The following is a 23,295-nucleotide window of genomic DNA, read 5'->3' as shown; positions in this document are numbered from 1 at the left end:
CTTTACCGTGAACATAGCTATATGAGTAACATCAGTAGCCTGCAAGATATTCCTAGCATTATAATCCTCAGGTGTGGATGCATTTTAGCATTGCAATCCTATTCGTATTTATCTGGGTCTCCCACTTCAATCATTGGGGTTCTCTAAAAGTATATTTCAGATTGTAAGTTCATTTTTGCCCCTTGTTTTTGGTGTGCTTTCTCCCAAATAAGTGATAAAGAAGATATTCTGGCACTAGTGGCTTTTGTTTCTTTGTTTCTTTTTCTCTTTATAGCAGCAGCAGTGGATTATCAATGAAACAGCTAATAAAAGTTATATGGTTGGCACATGTTTTTCATAGTTTCTCTTTCTTTGATGTGTTCCTGTGCAAGCAAGTAACACTGCTACTCACACTCAGAAAGAAAAGATGCCCAGGGTTAAGTACTGGGGATGTAGGAGATGTGTTAATCTTTTTAATGTGCTCACATGTTTTGTTAGTTTTATACCTATGAGAATGTAGATGTGGATAGATGATAGGTACTCAGTTAATGTCCAAATGTTTTGTCTCCTACCTCTTTCTTAATTGAACCTATGAAAGCTTCACATCATAAAGCAAGACAGAGTTATGTTAAAATATGCACTGAGTATTTATTAGCATATATTGTATGTGTGTGCTCATGCATAAATCATTTTTGGCAGAATTGAGCAAAACCAGTGAGTTAGTAAGACTATGAATTTTAATCTGGCTGAATTAAAAGTGGAAGAATGGTCTAGAGAGGTAGGATATTAAGTTATTTTCAGCACTTCCTTAGTTTCCTAAAACAGAAGTGGAGCCACAGTTTATTGGCTGAATATGTGATTTCCGTGCAAAGTGTCCCAGGTTCAGTTTCTGGCATCTCCAAATAAAGCTGGGGGAAAACAACAACAACCACCACTTCTTCCCTGCAACTTTAGAGAACAGCTGCCAGCCATTATTGACTATGTAGGATTAGATGGACCAATTACAGCTTTCCATGCTCCTAATTTGGCATCTAACAGCCAAAGGAGTAGGGAACTGCTTAGTAAACAGCTGGATTTTTTTGCATCTTTTCCCAGACTTAAAGATTCTTCTGGCAATGGAAGAAGAAAAAGAAAATTATCTGTATGATCAAAGTAGCTAATGACATTCAATAAATAATGACACCCCTGGGTTTGAGTCAGGAAATTGGTGATGAAAGAAAGTTAAGCCCCTACTTTCCAGGTTAAACTGGTCTATAATCTTGGATATTCTACATTGTGTTCAGTTTGGTCTTAGATTAATTACTTAAAGATAGAAGATCAATGGATAAGCCATAGACTGAATTTTTAAAACAACAATAGTACTCTAATTATATTTGGATCAAGGTTTGGAATGCAAAGGTAATATAGTTAGATTATACTTTGGAAATGCAGCATCTGCAGTTGGTTTATTGATTGTGCTGAAATCTAATTGCCAAGAACTGTGTTGTATCAAGCCTCATTAATCTGAAAACTGAAATCATCAACAAGGCAATGAAAAAGACAACTAACTAACTGGGAATCTGCCTAACATTTGCTTAAACAGATTATATGTTTGCAGTAGTGATTCACTCAGAGAAGGTCATTCCTACTAATTCTAGCTAGAGAAAATTTTCCAATATATTCCTATAAGTTGTCATTCAATTTGATAAAAAAGAATTTGCATTCAAAATTGTTTTGAGAGAGAAAAGAAATTTGGAAACACTGTCATGGTTAGAGTAGAATTTTGCATTTATTTAGCAATGAGATGCTCTTCATCTTGTGTCCTTCATTTTGCCCTTGTCTCTTCATCAGTTTACATCAGCCTGGATTCTTCCTACATTTTCAGTAAATCCTAATGGAAGCCATTGTGGTGGAAAAGCTCCCATTAGGCTTTTTCAGCAATTATACTCCTGGACAAATTAGGATAAATTGTCTACCCAATATCTTTTTGGAAAAGAATTTGGACAGGTTGATTGGCCTATCTTTAATGTCTACCATTACAGAGAGCAAATGGCCACATCAGGCAGGTGCTCAAGGGAATGATGAAAAAGCCACATTTTAAAAATATGTTATCAGAGTTGTTTTTAACTGCCAGGAAGGAGAAGAGGTTTTTCAGGGATGTTTTATTTCTACTTCCAAAATAAATTTGCCTGTTTGGTCTTGATTTGGCAATTTGTCTTGATTTGGCAAGATTGGAGGATGGCTGCTAAATCTCATTCTTGTCTGGTATACTATACAATGTAAGAAGTGGTCCAGGTTTGGTTTTTTAAAACTTTGAAATTATCCTGAAGACTTAAGTAGTGGTACTACAAGAGAAGCTACATGGAGGCACCTAACTGATTGTGATTAATCTTGAAAACATTAATAGGGTTGAACCTAGATAATATTTGGAAGGAATATCACTAGCTGGCCTAGTTATAGACATGGTGACCCTAAGATATGAAAAGCTGAAGAGGCTCTGTATGGCAAACGCTAACCGAGAATAACAACAAACAACTGAACTGGACAAGAATGCTACCAAGATGCATAATGAACCCATGGCAGGGTGGGAAAGAGCTCTCTTTTATCAGAAGGTATGAATGCATACAGAAACAAAGCATATTGTAATTAGGGTCACATGAGACATATAGGATAGCTTAATATATGGAGATGATCATATACTGTAAGAAATTATAATAAAACTATAAGAAATGAAAAAATCTGACATTTTCAGAGCTCCCTTCAGATTGTGAGTCCCTAAGAGGTAGCTTGTTTAACTTATGCCCAAAACTAGCTCTGATCACTAGGAAATCTTAGGGCTATAGGCTAATATCATATTCAGGGTTCTCTCAGCTGAGAGTACATAGTCCCTAGCAGAGACAATAATCACCCCAGGTTTACAGAAAGCAAAGTATATAGGAAAAGGTAACCAGTTCTTCTGGAGATGATGGAGCTGACCATATTATAGATTATGGCTAGGTTTTAGATGGCTGCTGAGACCACATCTCCCTTTTATGCTGGGGAAGGAAGACAGAAACCTTAATTCAGCAAATGTCCCTTGTGGAGGTGAGATTGATGATGTTCGTCAGAGAACAGGGAGTAAAGCTTATTGTCCTACATGAACAGGGTGCTTTCTGTAACAGTATCTGATTATGGAGGTTTGGTTTACTCCAGCTCTAAAGAGTTGTAGATATATAACAAAAATGTTTTGTTAGTTCTTTGATAGACTGTAATGTATTTTAATATAGTGTTTACTCAATTCATTTTTCTTACATTCTTGCATTTTCTCTATATGTTGTCTTGATAGCTCAGGGGAAGAAAGCTATTTATATATGAGGAGGAGGAGGAAGAGAACAAAGTAAATGATTAACATACAGTAGATTTAATTTATCCAGACTGCTCCTCCATTTTGTATATTAAAATCTTTGACTTAAACTGTTATTGTTTACAACATTCAGGATATTTCTTGAAAGGGAGCTAATGTCAAGTCAACAGGCTTCATTTTTATTGTAACTGCTGAATTATGTTAAGTGTTAGATAAATAAGTGTTGTTTTGCTGTTTCTGACTGAAAGTGCACACTTTCACCTACTTTACAATACATTAAATTAATAAATGGTTGAGTAAATTGCCATATTAAACTCAATCTACAGATGATCCTCAAATTACAGGTATTTGTGTCAAAATAAATATATATAAATGTAGAAAGATACAGATAAAGTCAATGTTTTGTCTTTGGCTGGATCTAACTCTTGTATTTAAACAAGCAAGAATCATATCTGCAAACCACAACATTTGCTACCACAATGTTTTCAAAGTGATCTGGGAGAACAGTTTTCCCCAACGTTTTAAGTGTTCTCTTCACCCTCCATGGTAACCACTAATGTTCACAGCATCGGTCTGTGGTAATTTTGGTTCCCAACATACTTTTTTTTTTTTAATATGGACATGTTATAAGACAGTCAAAAACACATAGTGGTAATACATCAGATATGATGATGTCAAAATCTATACAGCCAATGAGATCAGAGTTGAGCATATATTTAGAAGATGTATGTAAATATATTAAGGATAGTAACATTAGTATATATTATTGAACATTGCCCCCCAAAAACTCATAACAATTGCTCTGTACAAAATGCACAAAGTATAGGTAAACATGAACTTTTTATATGAAAATTTCTGCAAATTAATATATATTGGGTGAACATATACAAATATATTTTGTAACTTGTTCATTTTTTTAAAGTAATTTATTGGAAAGAAATAATCAAGTGTAAAAGTAACATGGACTAGTTTTATAATTATCTGTATATCCTAGTTCTATATGAGCAGGATCACAACTGGAAGCAATATTAATAATAAAAATACTGCAATATCCTCTGTCAAAAAAGAATCAATTCTAGCAAAGACAATGGTGAAGGATTTCTCCCTGCTTAGTCCTACATACAATAGCCAAGTAGGAAGTATTTTCAACAGTTTGCTTTTTACATTATTTTCCTACTGAGAGACTTGAAGCAGAACATTCCAGTCCTTTTTCTGTATAGTACCAGGTCATCATAATTCTTATTGAGTCCGATTCTTTCCTTTGTAATACCTTAGATCAATTTGGCCCCCTTTTATATTGTTTGATATATTGTTGCCATTCTGGCATACTTGTTGGAAAGTAAGCTTTGTTGAAGGCAATAGGATTTATCTGCAAACTGAAGCCCTTGTGTAGATGTGGTGACCTGCCTGCCCTGCTATTTCAGGTGTGACATTAAGCAATAGAATAAGAAGTATAACTGGCTGGTGTTTCTTGTTCTTCATGCTATGACATCCAAAGGGCATCTTTCCATCTCCTTTAACAGAAATATATTAACTTTTTGTTTTGTTTTTGGTACAAGGAAAAAATTCAAGGACAACTTTAATTGATGTAGTTAGTGCTTGGCCACCTACCACTGACAACAACAGATTTATGCCTTCAAATGCAGAGCTGTCATTAATCAATTTAGTGCAGCTACAAAATTCTTTTAATCCCAGTTGAGTTTTGAAACTAAAGGTTATCTGGGGCTATTCCACATCAGGATTTTATACCGGTATTGTGATATCTGTCTCATTCCACAAGCATCACACACAATGTAACTGACAATCTGTTCTGGGACTTTTTCTTTCAATAGATTCTGCTTTCCCACCAAATTATATTCATGATTATTTTTCTGATGCACTCGAGTTCTGTCTATTCCAGTATAGTGACCAAGCTGATTTGGAATACGGATCTCCTATCTTTTCCTTTGACCTTCAATACTGGGCAAGAAAATAGTAGGAAGGAAATGTATAGATGTTTCCTACCCTTGGCTACTCTTCATTTATTCATGCACAAATAGAATAGCAGCTTCAGGGATGGTTACGGTAAGGTGCTAGTAGTTTTTTTTTTTTAAAGGCAATTTGGCAGTTGTGTCAAAACAACTGATTTCCTGGAATCCTCCAAGTTTCTGTGCCACTTTCTTAGTTCTAATCCATAAACTGTATTAGAATACAATATCTATGGTGTAAATTGATCAGCAAATGACAAGCATAAAAATGCCTGGATATATTCACCTTCCTGTATCATCTAGTGAGAAGTCAGTATGCTTTTGGACTGAAGTCTTGTATTTGAAAAAGGAGGCTATTATGGTGGATATAGATAGTTCTTGTCAACCACATCTAATGAACAGTTTCTCCTTTGGGATTGTTTTTAACAATGAAAGTATATGATGTCCATAAATTATAAATAATTAAAATAATTGAAGCAATCTTCAATTGTTCTTAATCACATGATGCTATGATTGTATCTACTGAAGACACAGACACACAGAGATAAAGCTTTGTTGAAGGCAACGTTACATCAAACAGTGAGGCTTTCTATTGCACAAGTAAATTAATTTAATATTTGAAGTGGAGTAGAGGGATGGTAAATTGTTTTGATTCTTAAAATTATTAGGATTTTATGAGTGCCTCTACTCTGTAGGTTTATAACTCTTGCACAGAACCAAGAGCCAATCAAATTATGGCCCATAGGTGAGCAAAGATTTCAGCCAGTCAGTGCTCAGTTTTGGGCCAGTAAATGAAAACTCAATGAAATTGAGATTATTCTGCAGATACATTTGCTCCTTGCAAATGAGTTTTCCCTTTATTTATTTTTTTGGTAAAAAAAAAAAAAAGTTGTGAAAGGACGAATTCGGTCCCACCAGTGATTGAATGGTGGGAGGATCAATTTGTTCCACAAGCAAAACTTGGCACTCGTGTGGAAGTACCCAAAGAAACTACAATTTATATCAACAGCTAAGCCAGCATTGCAAGGGGTTGAGACTAAAATGACAAGAAATAATTCAATAACCCTAAATTGGAGACAGAAGACAATGCAGCTCAGTTACTTTTCTGGAGATGGGGATTACAGCACCTCAATATTATTTTAATTTCAGGTCTTGAATATATGCCCAGTTTAAAAGCTCGGTTCCAACAGTGAAGGATAAAGCATAGAGCGGAAGTAAAGGACAGCTAAGCAGAAAATAAAAATCACAATATTTGATTGTCAATAACAATAAAACTCTATTTTTTTAATCCTAGCATGCAACCATTTTGGAAAGACAATCAGAACAGAATATGGCTGTGGAGGCAGAAGAAGACTGAGGTCAGAACAAAGCCTCCCTTTGCATTTCTAAGGGAAAGGAAAAAGAATAATGTTATAATGAGGTAAGTCATTGTCATGATCACCGTTGTGATGCTTGTGACATCGCAATGGCTCACATGACAATGCAGGGAAATGGGTCCTGGGCAGATTAAGGGAAAAGGCAACTTGGTAACAAAAGAGAGCAACATGTGCTGGCAACAAAGTATCAACTCTAGCCGGAGGCATGGAAGAGAAAGATACAATGTTGCAAAGAAAGCAATTGACAAGACCAGACCACGAGGCGCGCCCGAGCTGTCAAAGAGATTATGAACCTGATCGCCCGGCAATGAACCATCACCGGCCAGGGAAGCAATCAAGGAAATGCCTGGAGCACAGGAGGGGCTCCACGACCCTTCACCTACCGAAGACGGAACCGACGGGGCTTGGGGGCAAACCCAGAGTAAGAAGGGGTGGAGCGCTGACCGGCGCGGGCTATTTAAATCCCATTCCGGCGCACTCCACTCACTCTCAGCTTTCTTAAAGGGCACGCATACTGTTACTCAAATAAAAACAGAACCTAAAGCCTAAAATAGCATCTGTGTTTTTACTGGGTAGCAGGCAGAACCTGACAGTCATCAATGACAGCTGAAATAGTTTACATCAAATTTATGTGTGCTCAAAAAAGTCTTATAATATTTCCTACAAATGGAAAAGACAAACACTGGCAGATCTCAGGAGAATTTCAATACTTTTTACAAAGTAATGTTAGTCTTACCTGTCCAGATCTTGAATTCTCACACACGTAAGTCTCATAGTATTCCGCAAATTCTGGTGCATATTCATTTGCATCAAGAACTTTAATATAAACACTTACTGCTGACATCTGTTTTGGGTTTACTAAATCAAAATAAAACGAAAATAAAAAAGCACAACAGAATAGAAAGTCAACAGCTTGTTCTCTATTGTCAAAAGTTGTCTCTGTTTTCAAAGATCCCTTGTGAGGAACATTGTGATCCTTGGATTTTAATAAAAAAGTGTCATGTATAAGACAATATCCCACATTAATATATGCCACAATAAAATAATCATGATAAAAGCAATAATACAGTATTTTGTATATCATTATGTTTTGTATATCATATTATTATAAAGAATCTTCAATAATAATGTAAGAGATGATTCTTAAATGATCTAGTACAACCTTGTGAAGCACAAACATTAATTCAGGCACATTCTGTATTTGATTATTGCCATTAGCAATTATTCAGAGCAAACAAAAAATGTCCATATTCCCTTATGACTTCAGAAACAATATATTTCTGGAATTAGGAAGGAAGGAAGGAAGGAAGGAAGGAAGGAAGGAAGGAAGGAAGGAAGGAAATCTTGAAAGTTATTGAGTGCATATATGTTAAACTCAAATACTTTTGCACAGATAGGTCTTTGTTTAAGGTAGTCAGAAAAGCACTATGTAACAGTGAATTGCCCTGCACTTAAATAATCTTAATTAGCAAGCTGTACTTGATTTGTGAGCTGAAAGCTAGACAAATGTATGAAGTCACACTTTTTTCCTTAATTGCTTAAGTGAATTAAAGCTCCATACAGTTCAATTTGCTCTGATATAAGCTCCACTGAATTCAGTAGAGCTTAGACCTATGTAAGAAAGTATCCAAAAATTGCAATCATTATCTTCTACTTTTTAAGATACTTTTTTACTAGTGAACAGTTAAGTATATAGTAAAAGAAAAGATTGTTTGATTCTTCACTAAGGGGAAAGGGGAAAGTGTTTCTGGAAATAATTTCAACTCCTGGTGTGTGAGAATCTTATATTGTGCCAGTGTGCTATAAATGCATACAATAATATTAGAAATTTGTACTTTGGATAAAGAATTTATTTTAAGCATCTATGTAGCCTAATATGAAAGCTACTATGAAATTATGCAGTCATTTAACAATGTTCTGAAATGTTTTGTGACTATTTATGACAAAGATTCTATATTAACTAATATGCAACTAATGCGGCTTATTTTAAGAACTGAAATATAGGATTACAGAAATTAATTCACCATTTAGTGGGAAAGCTGTGCAATAAACAGGCATAAAATGTTATTTCCAATTACTGTAATGCACATTTAATATTTGAATTATTTGAATTATGAAAATATCTATTTCTTCCTCCCTTCCCCATCAAAGTTAGGTTTTCCATTCACATATTTATTTTATTTCTCTCTCTTTTTAGTTAAAGCTGATTTATAATTTATAATTATAAAGCTGATTTATAACGTGTACAAAGTGTGGCACAATTACAGAAATTATCTTTCTCACTTCAAAAAAATCACTTCCCAGATGATCAAGCAAATCAATGCATGGGTACCTACTGTATAAGGATGTGTGCATTTGGTTGAGGCAAGTTCTGCATTCAAGTGAAGCTGAGCAGCTCCACCAGATTTGTAATTTTGTTCCCAACATGTACAGTATAAACTACTTGGCATTTTGAATAGTTAATTCAGGTAGTCTTATTTGAATAGATTATTTATGTAAGAGTTTAACTAACTCTTCAAAATTGTTATATTCCTACAAAATCTATAAGACCAGGTGGAAGTGAAGAACAAGGCAAGTACTTTTATGATTGGCAGTTGTAAATTCAAATATGGTATTTTTTTTTAAAAAAAGTTATTTTTCTCTAAGTTTGTTGTTTGTTTATTTCCAGTTATAGTACTTTTGGAAAGGATGTAGGTATCAACTGAGTAGAAAATAAGTATCTAAACCTTTATTATTATTATTATTATTATTATTATTATTATTATTATTATTATTTATTCATCACAACCTCCTAACCAAAGTGCCTATCATTCTGAAATTTTGTCAGAAGTATATCTACATGTCAGTTGTGCCCTCTGCAACAGGGCGATATGGGGGATGCCTTAAAATAGTTCTTTCTACATATCCCCAGCATTTATGTGTCTGAAATTTGGCAGGTTTCATACCATATACCAAGACCCTAATGTAGTGTTTTTCAACCTTAGCAACTTTAAGATGTGTGGACTTCAACTCCCAGAATTTCCCAGCCAGTATAGCTTGAAGTCCACACATCTTAAAGTTGCCAAGGTTGAAAAACACTGCCCTAATGCTTATATTAGGGGTAAATACAGAACCTTGAAAGTTGCAAGAGGAATTTCAACACCTCATTTTTTAGTGAGCTCATTAAGGTAGAGTGTCTTGGAACACCTTGAACTGTTTCTTCCCACATTTCTTGCCACATGGACTTAGTTGCAATTTTTGAAATAAGCTAACAAGGACCTCTCCTCTCTTGTCTTCTCTTTATGTCTACCTTTCCTTCCATTACTCCCCTAACCTCTCCAACTTTTAATACCATCTGAAGATACCATAACTCTAAAATAGAAACTGAATTAATGTTTAGGTCACTCTTTGGTCAAACCAATTCTGACTTTCAGTTTTTACCATTTTACAATATGTAATCCCTTTCAAAAGTCATCATATGAAGTAAGCATCACACATGTACTAATAAATGGAAATGTGTATTTCTTCCCACTGTCAGCATCAGTGACATCAACTACCATAGAATAAGATTTTGTACATTCCACAGGCATATTTTATTTTAATGCTGGCTGATTCACTTAGTTTTGTCTTGTTTTCTGTATTTTTTAAATACTTTTTTTTAATGGACTGAGTTATTGTTACCTGTTTTGAGCAGTGCATATGCAATAGAAGAGCAAGACATAAGTGCTTATTTAAATAAATAACTAGTAGAATTATAATTAGATAGATATGACTTTTTATAATTAAGAATATTTTATAATCAAAGTTCTTCTGCAATGACTTTGTTTAAAGAACTGGAAAATCTGAGAATAAGAATGAAAATAGTCACATAATGTCTTGATATTAAGTCCATATAAAATTCACTATTTTAGTATACTTAAAATTCTGCATATATTCAGCTGAGATTCTGGAAAAAATGCATAATTTCTCTTTTTAGTTGGCTGAAGTGTTTGTCTGCATTATCCTTTTAATGGAAAACCACACAGCTTGTATTTTTGAAAAGAAAAATCTTAATATAGCTAAAATTGTTCCCTTATGATTTGCATTTACCTTTTTATTATGAGGAACTAAGAGTTTGGGAGAGACTGTTCTAGATTCAAATCTAAGTACTTTAAAAAGAAAAAAAAAAGGAAGGAGGATGTGACATCTGAAAGGCAAGATGACTTACAAACAAATGTACAAATTAGGCAATTTGCATTTGATTTTAAGACCACATCAACAGGTGAAATATACATAAGGGATGTTTTTTCAGTTCCAATTGTATAAAAGTCTAACTGACTGAAGCCTCACTTTCAGAATTAATTTTCTGACTGATGTTCAGTTAAACTCTGGGTAATTTTGTAACATTAAAAAAATGTGAAATTAACCATAGTCTAATGTAACATAAGATCCTGTATCAAGAGGGCAATTTTATATCCTGCAGTGTCCTGCATTATGCCATCCTACCTTAAAATGGTAATTATTTCCCTTATATTACATTTCATTTTTTTTCTTTTAAATATAATATTTGATGAAAGAAGATAAGTTTTTAGATTTAACCACAACAGACACATCCCTTTCTTAATTCTACCTTTTGAAAGAAGCAACAAAGAAACAAGAGTTCTCAATTTCAAGAGATGGGACCTTTGGAAGATAAGTGTTATGAATAGATATTGGTATCAGAGACATCCCACAGGGGTGGCCAAATTAGTCAAGTTGGTGGTGGTAACTGCATGAGCCAAGCCCACCCCTTTTTAACATGCATCATAACAAGGCAGGGCTTCCACCGCACAACTGCAGCTGCAACCTTGGCTTCTGTGATATCCCCCATCCCTGCAGGTGCCCCTGCTTGAGGCATATTCAGGATAGGTCCCTTAAAGCCCCATACTCACTTGATTCCATGGCAGTAACAGTTAGGTTGTGCCAAATCTGTTCCTCTCGGTCCAGAGGTTCAATTATACTGATTGTTCCATTGTGGGCATTAATGGTGAAAAATGTCTTTAAATACTTGCTGTGGGCAATAGAATATCTTCACATGAAATTTAAAAGAAAAAAAGGAAAAGAGAGAGAGAGTTTGGAACACAATTCCTTCAGAAAAAAGAATATATAAACTATTGTCCGTCAAGAAAAGAGAACTGTGCAGCCATGAATATGGATATGTGTGCTTTGGCTATTCAGAAATCACGAAAAATGAACACTGATAAGCATTTAAAATTCACTGCTGCCAAGATAAAAGCTCTTCTCTTTTTCAACTGAAATATGTTCATACCTGTATTAGAGTGAACCAAATCTAAAATGCATTATTCATTCTTCTTTCACAGACAAGCTCTCAGCAGGTGAAGGACTCGATTAAAAAGAAACAGTGAAGTGCCACTTGTGAAGTGACTCACACTGGCAACTAAGTTGGGCTACAGCAGTACATTTTTTTATTGTGGCTGCTTTGAAACAATGTCAGAGAAACAATGTAAGAGGAGAAAGGCAAAAGAAAAACTACCACTTCCATTAAACATAAAGGATAGAAAACACATGGAACCAGGAGAACAAAACCAGTAGATTTATTTTCACAGGCTTAGTAACCCATTTATTTTGCTTAGTTTGCCCTTCCTTCCTTCCCGACCTCACAGAGTTCCCTTTTCCTGAATCCTAATGAAGCAATAGATGCAGTGCAAGCAAGAGGTTTATCTATATTCTCAGTTCTGATAAATACCTACATTTATAATGTTCAGATATGCAGTACCCACAGACCTACACCTACAGCTTTGGGAAGTAGTCTTCAGTGGCACTGAAAATCTTATAATTATATTGTGTCCAGCCATATCCAGTCATATCTTCTAAGGTTTGGGATGTACCTTATTGGATTATTGATGTCATCTGGATCTCTGGCACTCACAGTTCCCACAAATGATCCATTCATGTTGTCTTCAGCAACCTCCATAAAGAATTCCTCTGATACAAAAACTGGAGGTTCATCAGTATCTTTCACTATGATCCTGAGAATAGTTTCATCTTCAAACTTAGTGTCTTTTTCCAGAAAGCGCTTATCAACATGTCTGTTAATACCTTTAACTTTTATTTTGTATACCCTTTGGCCCTCATAATCAACTATCTGTGGGAGAAAAAAGAAAAAAAGAAAAGAACATCCAACACTTTCATTCAGCTTCTGAGAAATTAACAACAATAAACAGCTGATTGAGAAACAATGGTTCACTTTCATAGGGGATGTTTTTTTAAAGTAAGCATGTTACCTTTATTTGATTTTTTTCCCCTTAGGTGAAGAACATATTAGTATAATCCTTATGAGCAGTTTTTACACTTACCTTTCTTACTAGTTGGTTTGGTAGTATAAGTTAACCTGTTGTGTTTCATCCTGTCCAATGTTCTGACACCCTTCTCTGGCTTCCCCACCCAAGGGAAGGGAAAACATCATGAACAAATCCCTCCAGTGGGCTATTTTTTCAGGAAGCATGGGGAAATAGGGAGGAGGCAGAGTTATGGAGAGATGGATAACTTCTGTGGGGAGACGGTAACAACAGCAGAACACATGGTCTCTTTCCAATGCAAAATTAGAATGACTTCATAAAAAGAGCAGCAGCACTATGCTTGACTCTTTTGAAATAACAACTGCAACACCAAAAGCTCAGAAACACAGCAAGTAAAATTCTAGACAGAAAGTTAGTTTGGTATAGAGGTTAAAGGCACAGTGGGAGAAACAGGAAGACAGTGAGCTCTGATCCCACCTTAGGCACGAAGTTCAGTTAAGGTTAGGCAGGTGACTTTGGGCCAGTCACTCTTTCTCAGCCCTAGGAAGGAGGCAATGGCAAGCTACTTCCAAAATGATGGCAACAAAATTTCAAGGACTTGTCCAAGTAGTTGCCAGGAGTCAAGACTGATTAGATGACACAAATCTAAATAAGTTTTAAAAAAATGATAGAAACATATTTCTGAATGAGCCATTCCTCACCTCATTTACTTGATTTCCTCGGCTTCATAGCAGAAATAGCATCATGATGGATACAGTTTTATTTTCTGCTTATCTAAGCATGAGTACATGGAGAGTTTAATATATTTGTGTTTTCCATTTCAATTTGATAGAAGGAGATGATGTCTACTGTATGTTGTTATTTTGAAAGGCTTCTATCCTTGAACATGGGCATTTCAGAACATCCCCTTTTGTCAACCTTAATATTCTTTAATATTGCTCCCCACATTTTTATTATTATAGATTTTGTTCCTTAATGTGGCAGTAATCATACATTTTTTTTTTTAAATATTTGGGTGGATTCTCAGTTAGTCATACTTAATTTACACCCAGTGAGGCTCCATCAGTAGTGGCCAATTTAGTTCCCACTGATTTCAACGAATCTTTTTTTGTCATAATTAAATATGAATCCAGTTATTTTTTACATAGCATTTGATGCATTTTGCAAAATATTCATCAAGGTCATCATGGAAGTTGAAGGGATGAAGAATCCTTTAAATGTCAGGTGATTAGAGAAATAAGGGGATTAGTTGGTTGTCTTTGAGGTTGTAAGTGACATAAAATTTGCTCATGTGTTATACTTCTACTTGAATATATATGTCATAGTAAATAATGCTGTGTGATAGCACAGGTCAGTCACATGAACTGTTTTTCCAGAGGTATAATGAAAAAGAGATGATAAGCAAGTGATATGCAGTATGTTACAATGACATCATTTACAATGGCTGGTGATTTATTATTTATTTGCTTGAATGTAGTAATAATATAGGCTTACTCTACTAAGGTCTTCCCAGTTGAAGAAATACTTAATTTAAACCAAAGGAATGTATATCCAGGCAGTCTTGTAAAGGGTAATGTGTTGGCCTTCTTTGCCTAACACAAATTGTGTCATAAATGTTTTTTTTTTTTTTTTTAATTTAGTCTGGTAATGTAAGTAGCTTGCAAATGAGCAAGCAAGTTTTATTGCTGTGGGCCCAGCTACAAGAGATATTATACATTAGAAGGGCCATAAGCCTATGTTAGACCATTTGCTTTGCATGTAAAAAGTCCCAGGTTCATTCCCCGTATCTCTAGGGATACATGGAAAGCTGATGTAGGTAAAACTGGGCTAAACAGATTGGTTCAATACCAGGCAGCTTCCAATTTTTTCTATAGTGAAAAATACGATTTTTCAAAACATAAAGAGACAGAATATGCATGGTGGTGTTGATAGATACATGTTGGATCTATGATAAAGTGAAATGGGGCTTTAATTCTTTATTTCCAACATAGTTCAAATCAAATCAACATTGTGGCTCAGTTGCAAACAAAACTAGGGTGGGGAAAAACTCTTTCCTTCACTCTTCAGTAGCTATCTGTTGTTTCCCTTTTATCTTTAAAAAGAAAAAGAAAGGATAAAGGATTAACCATCTTATTAAGACCAGTAGTAGAACCTTGAGAACTAGTTATATTAGTTAACCTTGTAGAAGTCTGGCTTATGTTTCAGTCTGATTACAATCTGTTTCATTAGCTGTGCTCAGTTGTACTAGTAAGTGTAATCTCCTTATAAATAACTCCTCCACTTCAGAATACAAAATCAGTAAAATTTGCAAATGACCTTCAAAATATCCTTAAAAAAAAAAAGTCTTCAAAAATACAGTTTTCCATCCTGAGCCATCTCAAGCCCTTCTCACCATTTGATCTAACTGTGCTTCATTCCCATCTAGTAACACCCCAGTTCTGATGGGTTGCAGCATCTGACATACCCCCTCCCTCCAGTGGTTGGTTGTTGTCCTTTACAGCCATTTCATCCTGGGCTGCTGAATTGGGTCATTGTGTTCTCTGCTGTTTCCTTTTATTTATTTCCAGTTGAACTAATGATAGCCTATAAAGACCACAGAATACAGTTTCTTGGCTGCTATTTCTTACTTTTTTTCCAGCATATCTCTGTCCTATCCTTGTATGTTCTATCTGGCAACCATCTGATTTCCACTCATTCTATATCCACTGTAGTATAACATTTTTTAAATACTTAAGTTGCAACACAGGCATGTTGGAAGGAAGCTACACAATAACGATGAATACTACTCCTTTGTTACTATGGATCTGGATCATTAGTTCTTTATTTCCCCCAAATTTCTATGAGTCTACAGTGGAATAAAGGAATAATCTGTGTCCTTTGGTTTGATCATTATACCATCAGAGCAACAATAAGGTGAGTAATGAGTGGGAACGCAGGGTCAAGCCATAGAATGTGTGAAGGGGGTGTAAAACATCCATGTGTGGAAATATCTGGGAAAGCAAAGGAAAAGAATGGGACTGTTGAGAAGGAAACAGTTCCTAAAAGGAAAAGGTAGACACTGGGAGATCAACAATCTTGCTATTCTAATCTATGTAAAGAAGGTCAGCCTTACTGGCTAGCCTTCTTTACACAGATTAGAAGGGGAATGACCAGTCATGGCTTGAGGTAGCTGTAGAAAGGACTGAGCATCAACCCAGCTCCATTGCCAAACCATTACAATCCAGACTAGAATTTTAAAAGCAGCATGGGAGGTAAGCAGCTTAGCCTGCAGTGCAAAATTAGCCTTTGTAAGGACTGCACAAAAAGGTTATTTCAAGTCAAACCAATAAAGCACATTTCTTGAGACAATCTGAAGCCAGTAGAGTTAAACAGAACTTTCAACTTTCTCAGTCAAGAATGATTACAACTGTTTCTTTCTCGGTAAGCAACAAATAAGCTGCCCTTTTTATGAATATGTTGTGTTGAACATGCTAATTTAGGATGAAATCTTGGGAAACAGAACGGAATGGCTTTTAGATTTATCACAACTTCTCCCCATCTGAGACTATCATGAGTAAACATGTTTGATTTTGCCTGTTCACTGCCTGCTGAGATATTGTTGGTTAAGTAACAGATGACATCTCACCTTGTTCAATATGACAATTCCTTCTTGAGTCTCATTATTAGTAATGATATGAACAATATGAGGGCTATCTTCTTCTATGAGATAATCCATGGCTGCATTCTCTCCTATGTCACTGTCATTTGCCATAATTTTGCCAAGGATGATGCCCACAGGAGCTGCTTCAGATACGTTCATTTCATAGCGCTCTTAAAGAAAAGGCAAGTATCAGTACAAGCCTGACGAAATGGTGAATGTTCATCTGAGAACAACAAAAGGTAAAATGTGATCTTTTCTAAGAATTAATTAATTTTATTTTTGTATCCCGCCTTTATTATTATTTTTATAAATAACTCAAGGCGGGGAACATATCTCACACTCCCTCCTATTTTCCCCACAACAACCGTGTAAGAAGAATTGTCTTGTTATGTAAAACAAAGTTGTAACAAATGTTTCTCTGTTTGTGGTATTAGCTCATTGTCTTTAGTAGCTTTTGACTGTTTTAATTTAACCATTCTTAAGTTTCAAAAGAAGTAGTTGTATACTCTTTTTTTAAGTATTGCAATATGAGAACTGCTAACTCTCTTCTGTCTGCAGTTTTTCCTTTTAACCTGACAAGTTTATGTCCTTGTTTATTATTAGAATAACACCAGTGAACAGTAGAACATCAAAATGTATCAAACTTTTTAAATTCGAATACCAATCAATTCCCAAATCCATTTTCAAAGGCAGAGATTAAAAATAAGCAAAATTCAACCAATTTTGATTGAAACATCCAGCTGAAAAATTGAGAATTCAACATCTTTTTAAAGAAAGGTTTGATTCATGTTAGTCTATGATTTAATATTCCCTGTATTTCCTTAAGTAAACTAGGAACAATCTTTTGAATCCTAATTACTCAATCCATGGTTCAAATGGAGAGATTAATTGGTTTAAAACCTGAATCAAAGTACAGGGAACAGCTACTTTGTCTCAGTTTCAGGCACTGTAGGATTGTGTTAAAACAGTCATTGTGATGCAGCTTCTGAAAAGGAGGAATTATCACATTGCCAATGTGGTATTTAGAATATATTTTGGTGTGCACATTTAACCTGCATTTTTAAACATACCATGTTTGACTCCAAAATCATAAGCATGTGGTTAGCTGGATATTAATTTTTATTTTAAAATTTTACATTCCTACTGGTCACTGACACACATCCTATAGAATATTGACAAATGAAAATAATCTAATATATCTTAATAAAGTCAAATTATCAAGTCAAACTCAGCAAATTCCTCATTTCAAATACATTTTTATTTTTTTATTTTCTTTCTATGTGTTTTAACATCTTGTATAGGTTTTCTGTGTCCCAATCTCTGTTCCAGGTTCTGAAAGTTTTGTTTTTTTTTTTCCCCAGTGACTGTCATGAGTACTGATGGCGAGCAGAGGGGGCCTCTATCCAGGGGGGAAAACGCATGCGCAGTACTGAGGAATTAAGCAGCCATTCAAAGAGAGACAGATCAGACCCGCCTTAGCTTTTGGGGTTTATCTGTCTGGGTTTTCCCACGCTTCTTCAGTTTGTTAGGATTTTCTGTCTTATGTAGCAGTAATAAACACTAGAGACCTACTCCTCGTCTCAGTGTGATTCCTGACTGTTAGGACAGTGACAGAAACTTCAATTTTTCTATTTCTTTTTCAGGGTACCTTATTTTATGTTTGCAAGGCAGCAGAATGACTATTATTTTTATTATTATTATTATTCCTCAATTATCCCTCTACATAACTTTGTCTATCAGCATCCACTTTCTGATCTGAAAATATCTGAAGGAAAAAAAAAAAAAACTCACATTAGCATTTATCTGAAGTGTGGAGAAACATGAATGCTGCAAACTATTTAATGGATCACTGTATAATAAAAGATTGTACTAGCCACTTTGAAATTAAGGTAAGTGGGAGAACCTCACATCTTGAAATTTTCCTTTGGGGAAAAAAAATCCAACATTTTTTTTTACATTAAATCAATCAAGAATGGTCCACAGATGTACTGTATGTTTGGCATAAGAGTGATCTGAGTTATAGGTAGTCTTTGTTTAACAACCACTCATTGAACAATCATTCAAACTTTCAACAGTGCTGAATGAGTGGTTGTTATGACCAGACCTCATACTTACAGCCATCGCAGCATCTCCGCGGTCACTTGCTCAGTGCCTGGCTCACAATGATGTCACAGAGTCCCACGATCACATGTTCATGATTTGTGACCTTCCCTGCCAGCATCCCACAAGTAAAGTCAATGGGGAAGCTGACAGGAAGTTGAAAGTTGCAGTCACATGAGGACCTCGCTTAATGACAGCAACCAGGACTGCCAGAACTGCTGTAGCTAAATGGCATGGTCATATGATTTTTTTTTTACTTACAACTGTGTCGCTTAATGACAGAGTTTCTGGTCCCAATTAGCATCATTAAGCAAGGACTACCTGTATTACTCTCTTTCCCTGTTATACCCTATATTATCTTCACCTTTTTTTGATTAACCATATCAATAGATTGCTGTGTGTCATCCCTGCCTCCCCTGGAAGCTTTTTTATACTCAATCACACTAGTTTGGCTTCTGGTACCAGAAGATGAGATGTCCTCAAAGGCCTACTCTCCCCTTGCTTCTACCTGATTCCCTTTCCTCCATTGTCTTTTCCTAATTGGGAAATGAAAGGCCTGGTCTTCTAATGTGTTTCCCTCATTCAGAGCAACCAATTATAAATATACCAATAAAACCCCCAAAATCCAACGTAAGTATAAAAAGAAAAATAAAGACAAACGCATCAAAGCAACTAAAACAAAGGTTTCATCACGTAAAAGTCTTCTGCTCTTGCATATGCAAATTGAGCTTCTTCTGAACTCTTTTATTCAAATTGCCTTATAAGCGTACCCATAATAAACTAAGAACAGAGAGTTTTCTCCCCTCCCCCTTTTTAATTAGTGATCATGTTATGTGGCATTATTTTGGTTTTTTTTTTTTTTTTAACTTAATTTCAAAATGTAATTTTGTGGATAACTGTGGGCCATCTTTAGGGAAATTTATATAACACGACTGCTCTTGTTACTGAGGCATGCTTGAGAAGTTTATAGGAACTCTCCCTGGACAGGGGTTGAAAACTAATGCTATAAATTTGAGATCCTATCTCTGTTGTTAAACTAAGGTGTGCTTTAGTTTTCATGAGCTAAACTCTGCTGGACTGCTGTAAACCGCTTTGCTTCCCATGTTACTTCATATTTGTTTATCACTTGATTAGTTCATCCTCATAAGATTTTTGTCCTTAGAGAAATCTTATTTTATCACTTCAGTATATCAACATATACTAGTCTGTCTGTATGTCTGTCTGTCTATCATCTATCTAACTAGGTTGCCATTCCAAGAGAGAGAGAGAGAGAGAGTCATGTGTTAATTTTTCCATGTAGCTTTTCCTCTTTTAAAGCTCAGCATGTAATGGTTCTGAGAATATACTGGGAAGCATATTTTCATGAACTTCTACCCTGCTAATTACATTCTCTTTTCAGCAGTGGGTAATGGAAACAAGGGAACCATCTCTTTTACTTTCAGACTTTGAAAGCAAGGCCAGCGGTTCTCACCCTTATTTTTCATTGGCTTTGTGATATCATCATGTAGTCAGACCTGAGTACTTGTGCAGCAATTGTTCAGGTAAAGGAAGACAGAAGAGGAGATAGCTTTAAAGAGGAAGCAGAGATGAAAATAATTGCTTTCAATACCATAATTATTGTTTTAGGAAATGTTCTGAGCTTCCCAAGGCTTTTTATATATGCCATCTTGGTGCAACATTCGCATAAAATAACTGCATTGAGTAAATTAAAGTTATTTAGTTATTTAAAGATAGTTTATTTATTTATTTATTTAAATTTAATAGCTGCCCAACTCCAGTAGATTCTTTAAAGTTATTTAGAGATAGATGATGGCAAACAAGATAAATCTTACTACAAACAATCTAATGTTGGGCTTCTTCTATGGAACAGTGTGTTTTTGGTATGACCTGGAAAACTCAGGTGACTTTAAAAAAATAATAATAATAAGGCTGATATACCATGTGGATGCTACCTGGGAAAGACGCATTGTCTCTCTATTTTATTTATATTCTGGTGACTTTTAGGGTAGACTACCATAATCCAGTTTATCTAAGACTTCTTATAGAAATGATTAGGAAATTACAGCTAGAACAACAAATGGTTGCATTCTCAATCCACTTTAAAGTGTTCATTTAAACTTGAAATGTTGAGTGAGCTGCTTTCACTTGTAACAAGCTTAGTTGACAGTAAAGGTCCTTCTCAAATATTGTAAGAGAGAGATTGGCAAGTACAACCTTAGAGAATGTAAGAAAGGGGATGGTGATGATGATGATGATGATGATAATTATGGTAGTGTTCCTAAAATCTAAGTGAGTTTAGAAGCATTTTCAGGCCTCTTTTTCCCACCAGGAAAGATCTGTAAATCCACTTGCTTTTCCTTAAACTGTATTTTTAACTGTATTACAACTGGTTTTCATGGTAATGTTTAGTATTTATGTTTATATTGATTATTTACTTATTTATTTATACATTTATTCACCGCCTATCTCCACCTCATGGGGGACTCTATATTATATTGTTTCATTTAAAATATGACCATAATGCAAAGGTTTCATTCTTAAAAAGACATTTCAGTACATAAATGAAAATTGTAGCGTTGACAGTACCTATGGATACACTGAATTTTAAATTAGTGACAGTTCTGCTTGTCATTGACAAGGACCTGAAATAGTATGAAGCTACCACAAGCTCTTCCTAGTTTGCTTCTCTATTGTGCATTAGGATATCTATTATAATTATAATTTTCTTGGTTTTAAAATATAGTTGTATTTATAGCATGTTATTCTAGGTCTCTAAATTGCTAAAACCATAACTTACTAATTTAAACCAATTCAGAGCTCCTGTATCTGTCATATATGACTATGGAAATAGAAAAAATATGACTATATTTACTAGATTAAAAATTATTCTGGGAAATGTTGGTAAATAGTAGTTACATGTCAGTACTAAGAATTCACTGGCAAAACAACATTGCTTAAGATTCCTTGGCGAGGATCATCAAGGTCAAACATCATTATTAAATACAGATACAATATAAAACTAGCTTTCCAATTACAGTTAATATACTAGGCATACAGCATTTTATTGCATGGGTATTTAAACAGGAGAAAAAAATTAAGCAAATATAGTCAACTTACTCTGTTGAAAACGAGGAGGGTTGTCATTAACATCAGAGAGATTGATAGTTACTGTTGTTGTTCCTGAAGCTCCACCAATTTGCTCAACTGTAGCTTTGATAACAACAAAATACTTATCTTGGGTTTCTCTGTCTCCTGGATAAGCTGTTCTGACCACTCCTATAAAATACAGAAGAAGTAGAGAACAGCCAACGTTACAAATAATAAACCAAGAGAGTGACCTGGATAATTCTTTTACACTGGATTTACAAAAGAGGTTTGTTAAAACTTGGATGAATCTTGTGAGAAGAGGTAAAAAAGAAATGAAAAGAAATCAAATTCTACATTATTTGAATGGACTAAAGATTAAGATTGTTAGAAGTAAAAGGAAGGAATATGAAATTGGTTCATTTGGTCAAGGTTAAAATAAATATGTTGTTATTTCTGGCAACCTTAATGGACTTTTGCTGACACCAGGACTGAAATGATTTGTTTATAGATAACAGATGGAACATGGGATGAAGAGATCTTTGGCCATAAATTAGGTAAAGGTAAAGGTTTCCCTTGACGTAAAGTCCAGTCGTGTCCGACTCTAGGGGGCGGTGCTCATCTCCGTTTCTAAGCCTTAGAGCCGGCGTTGTCCGTAGACATTTTCCAGGTCATGTGGCCAGCATGACAACACGGAACGCCGTTACCTTCCCGCCGAAGCGGTACCTATTGATCTACTCACATTTGCATGTTTTCGAACTGCTAGGTGAGCAGGAGCTGGGACTAGCAACGGGAGCTCACCCCGCCGCACGGTTTCGAACCGCTGACCTTCCGATCGGCAGCTCAGCGGTTTAACCTGCAGCGCCACCATGTCCCCTTTTTGGCCATAAATTGTTGTTGTTTATTCGTTTAGTCGCTTCCGACTCTTCGTGACTTCATGGACCAGCCCACGCCAGAGCTTCCTGTCGGTCGTCAACACCCCCAGCTCCCCCAGGGACGAGTCCGTCACCTCTAGAATATCATCCATCCATCTGGCCCTGGGTCGGCCCCTCTTCCTTTTGCCTTCCACTCTCCCTAGCATCAGCATCTTCTCCAGGGTGTCCTGTCTTCTCATTATGTGGCCAAAGTATTTCAGTTTTGCCTTTAATAGCATTCCCTCAAGTGAGCAGTCTGGCTTTATTTCCTGGAGTGTGGACTGGTTTGAGCTTCTTGCAGTCCAAGGCACTCTCAGAATTTTCCTCCAACACCACAGTTCAAAAGCATCGATCTTCCTTCGCTCAGCCTTCCTTATGGTCCAGCTCTCGCAGCCATATGTTACTATGGGGAACACCATTGCTTTAACTATGCGGGCCTTTGTTGTCAGTGTGATGTCTCTGCTCTTAACTATTTTATCGAGATTTGTCATTGCTCTTCTCCCAAGGATTAAGCGTCTTCTGATTTCCTGACTGCAGTCAGCATCTGCAGTAATCTTTGCACCTAGGAATACAAAGTCTTTCACTGCCTCTACATTTTCTCCCTCTATTTGCCAGTTATCAATCAAGCTGGTTGCCATAATCTTGGTTTTTTTGAG

General features: G+C 35.6%; 1 protein-coding gene across 1 annotated transcript in view; it reads right to left on the bottom strand.

The window, feature by feature from the left end:
• LOC134494110 (cadherin-19-like) overlaps window positions 1-23,295 on the bottom strand; it is a 48,247-nt gene that overhangs the window by 8,260 nt on the left and 16,692 nt on the right. The window contains exons 4-8 of the mRNA XM_063299056.1: window positions 21,759-21,917; window positions 16,527-16,711; window positions 12,491-12,747; window positions 11,534-11,670; window positions 7,381-7,502 (exon numbers count right to left, since the gene is read on the bottom strand). Coding sequence (XP_063155126.1) covers window positions 7,381-7,502; window positions 11,534-11,670; window positions 12,491-12,747; window positions 16,527-16,711; window positions 21,759-21,917 — 860 coding nt within the window. The remainder of the gene's footprint in view (window positions 1-7,380; window positions 7,503-11,533; window positions 11,671-12,490; window positions 12,748-16,526; window positions 16,712-21,758; window positions 21,918-23,295) is intronic.

This window comes from Candoia aspera, chromosome 3 (assembly GCF_035149785.1).
Source record: "Candoia aspera isolate rCanAsp1 chromosome 3, rCanAsp1.hap2, whole genome shotgun sequence".
Lineage (NCBI taxonomy): Eukaryota > Metazoa > Chordata > Lepidosauria > Squamata > Boidae > Candoia > Candoia aspera.
The sequence above is the reverse complement of the archived record's forward strand: the minus strand, read 5'-3'. Positions and strand labels throughout refer to the sequence as shown.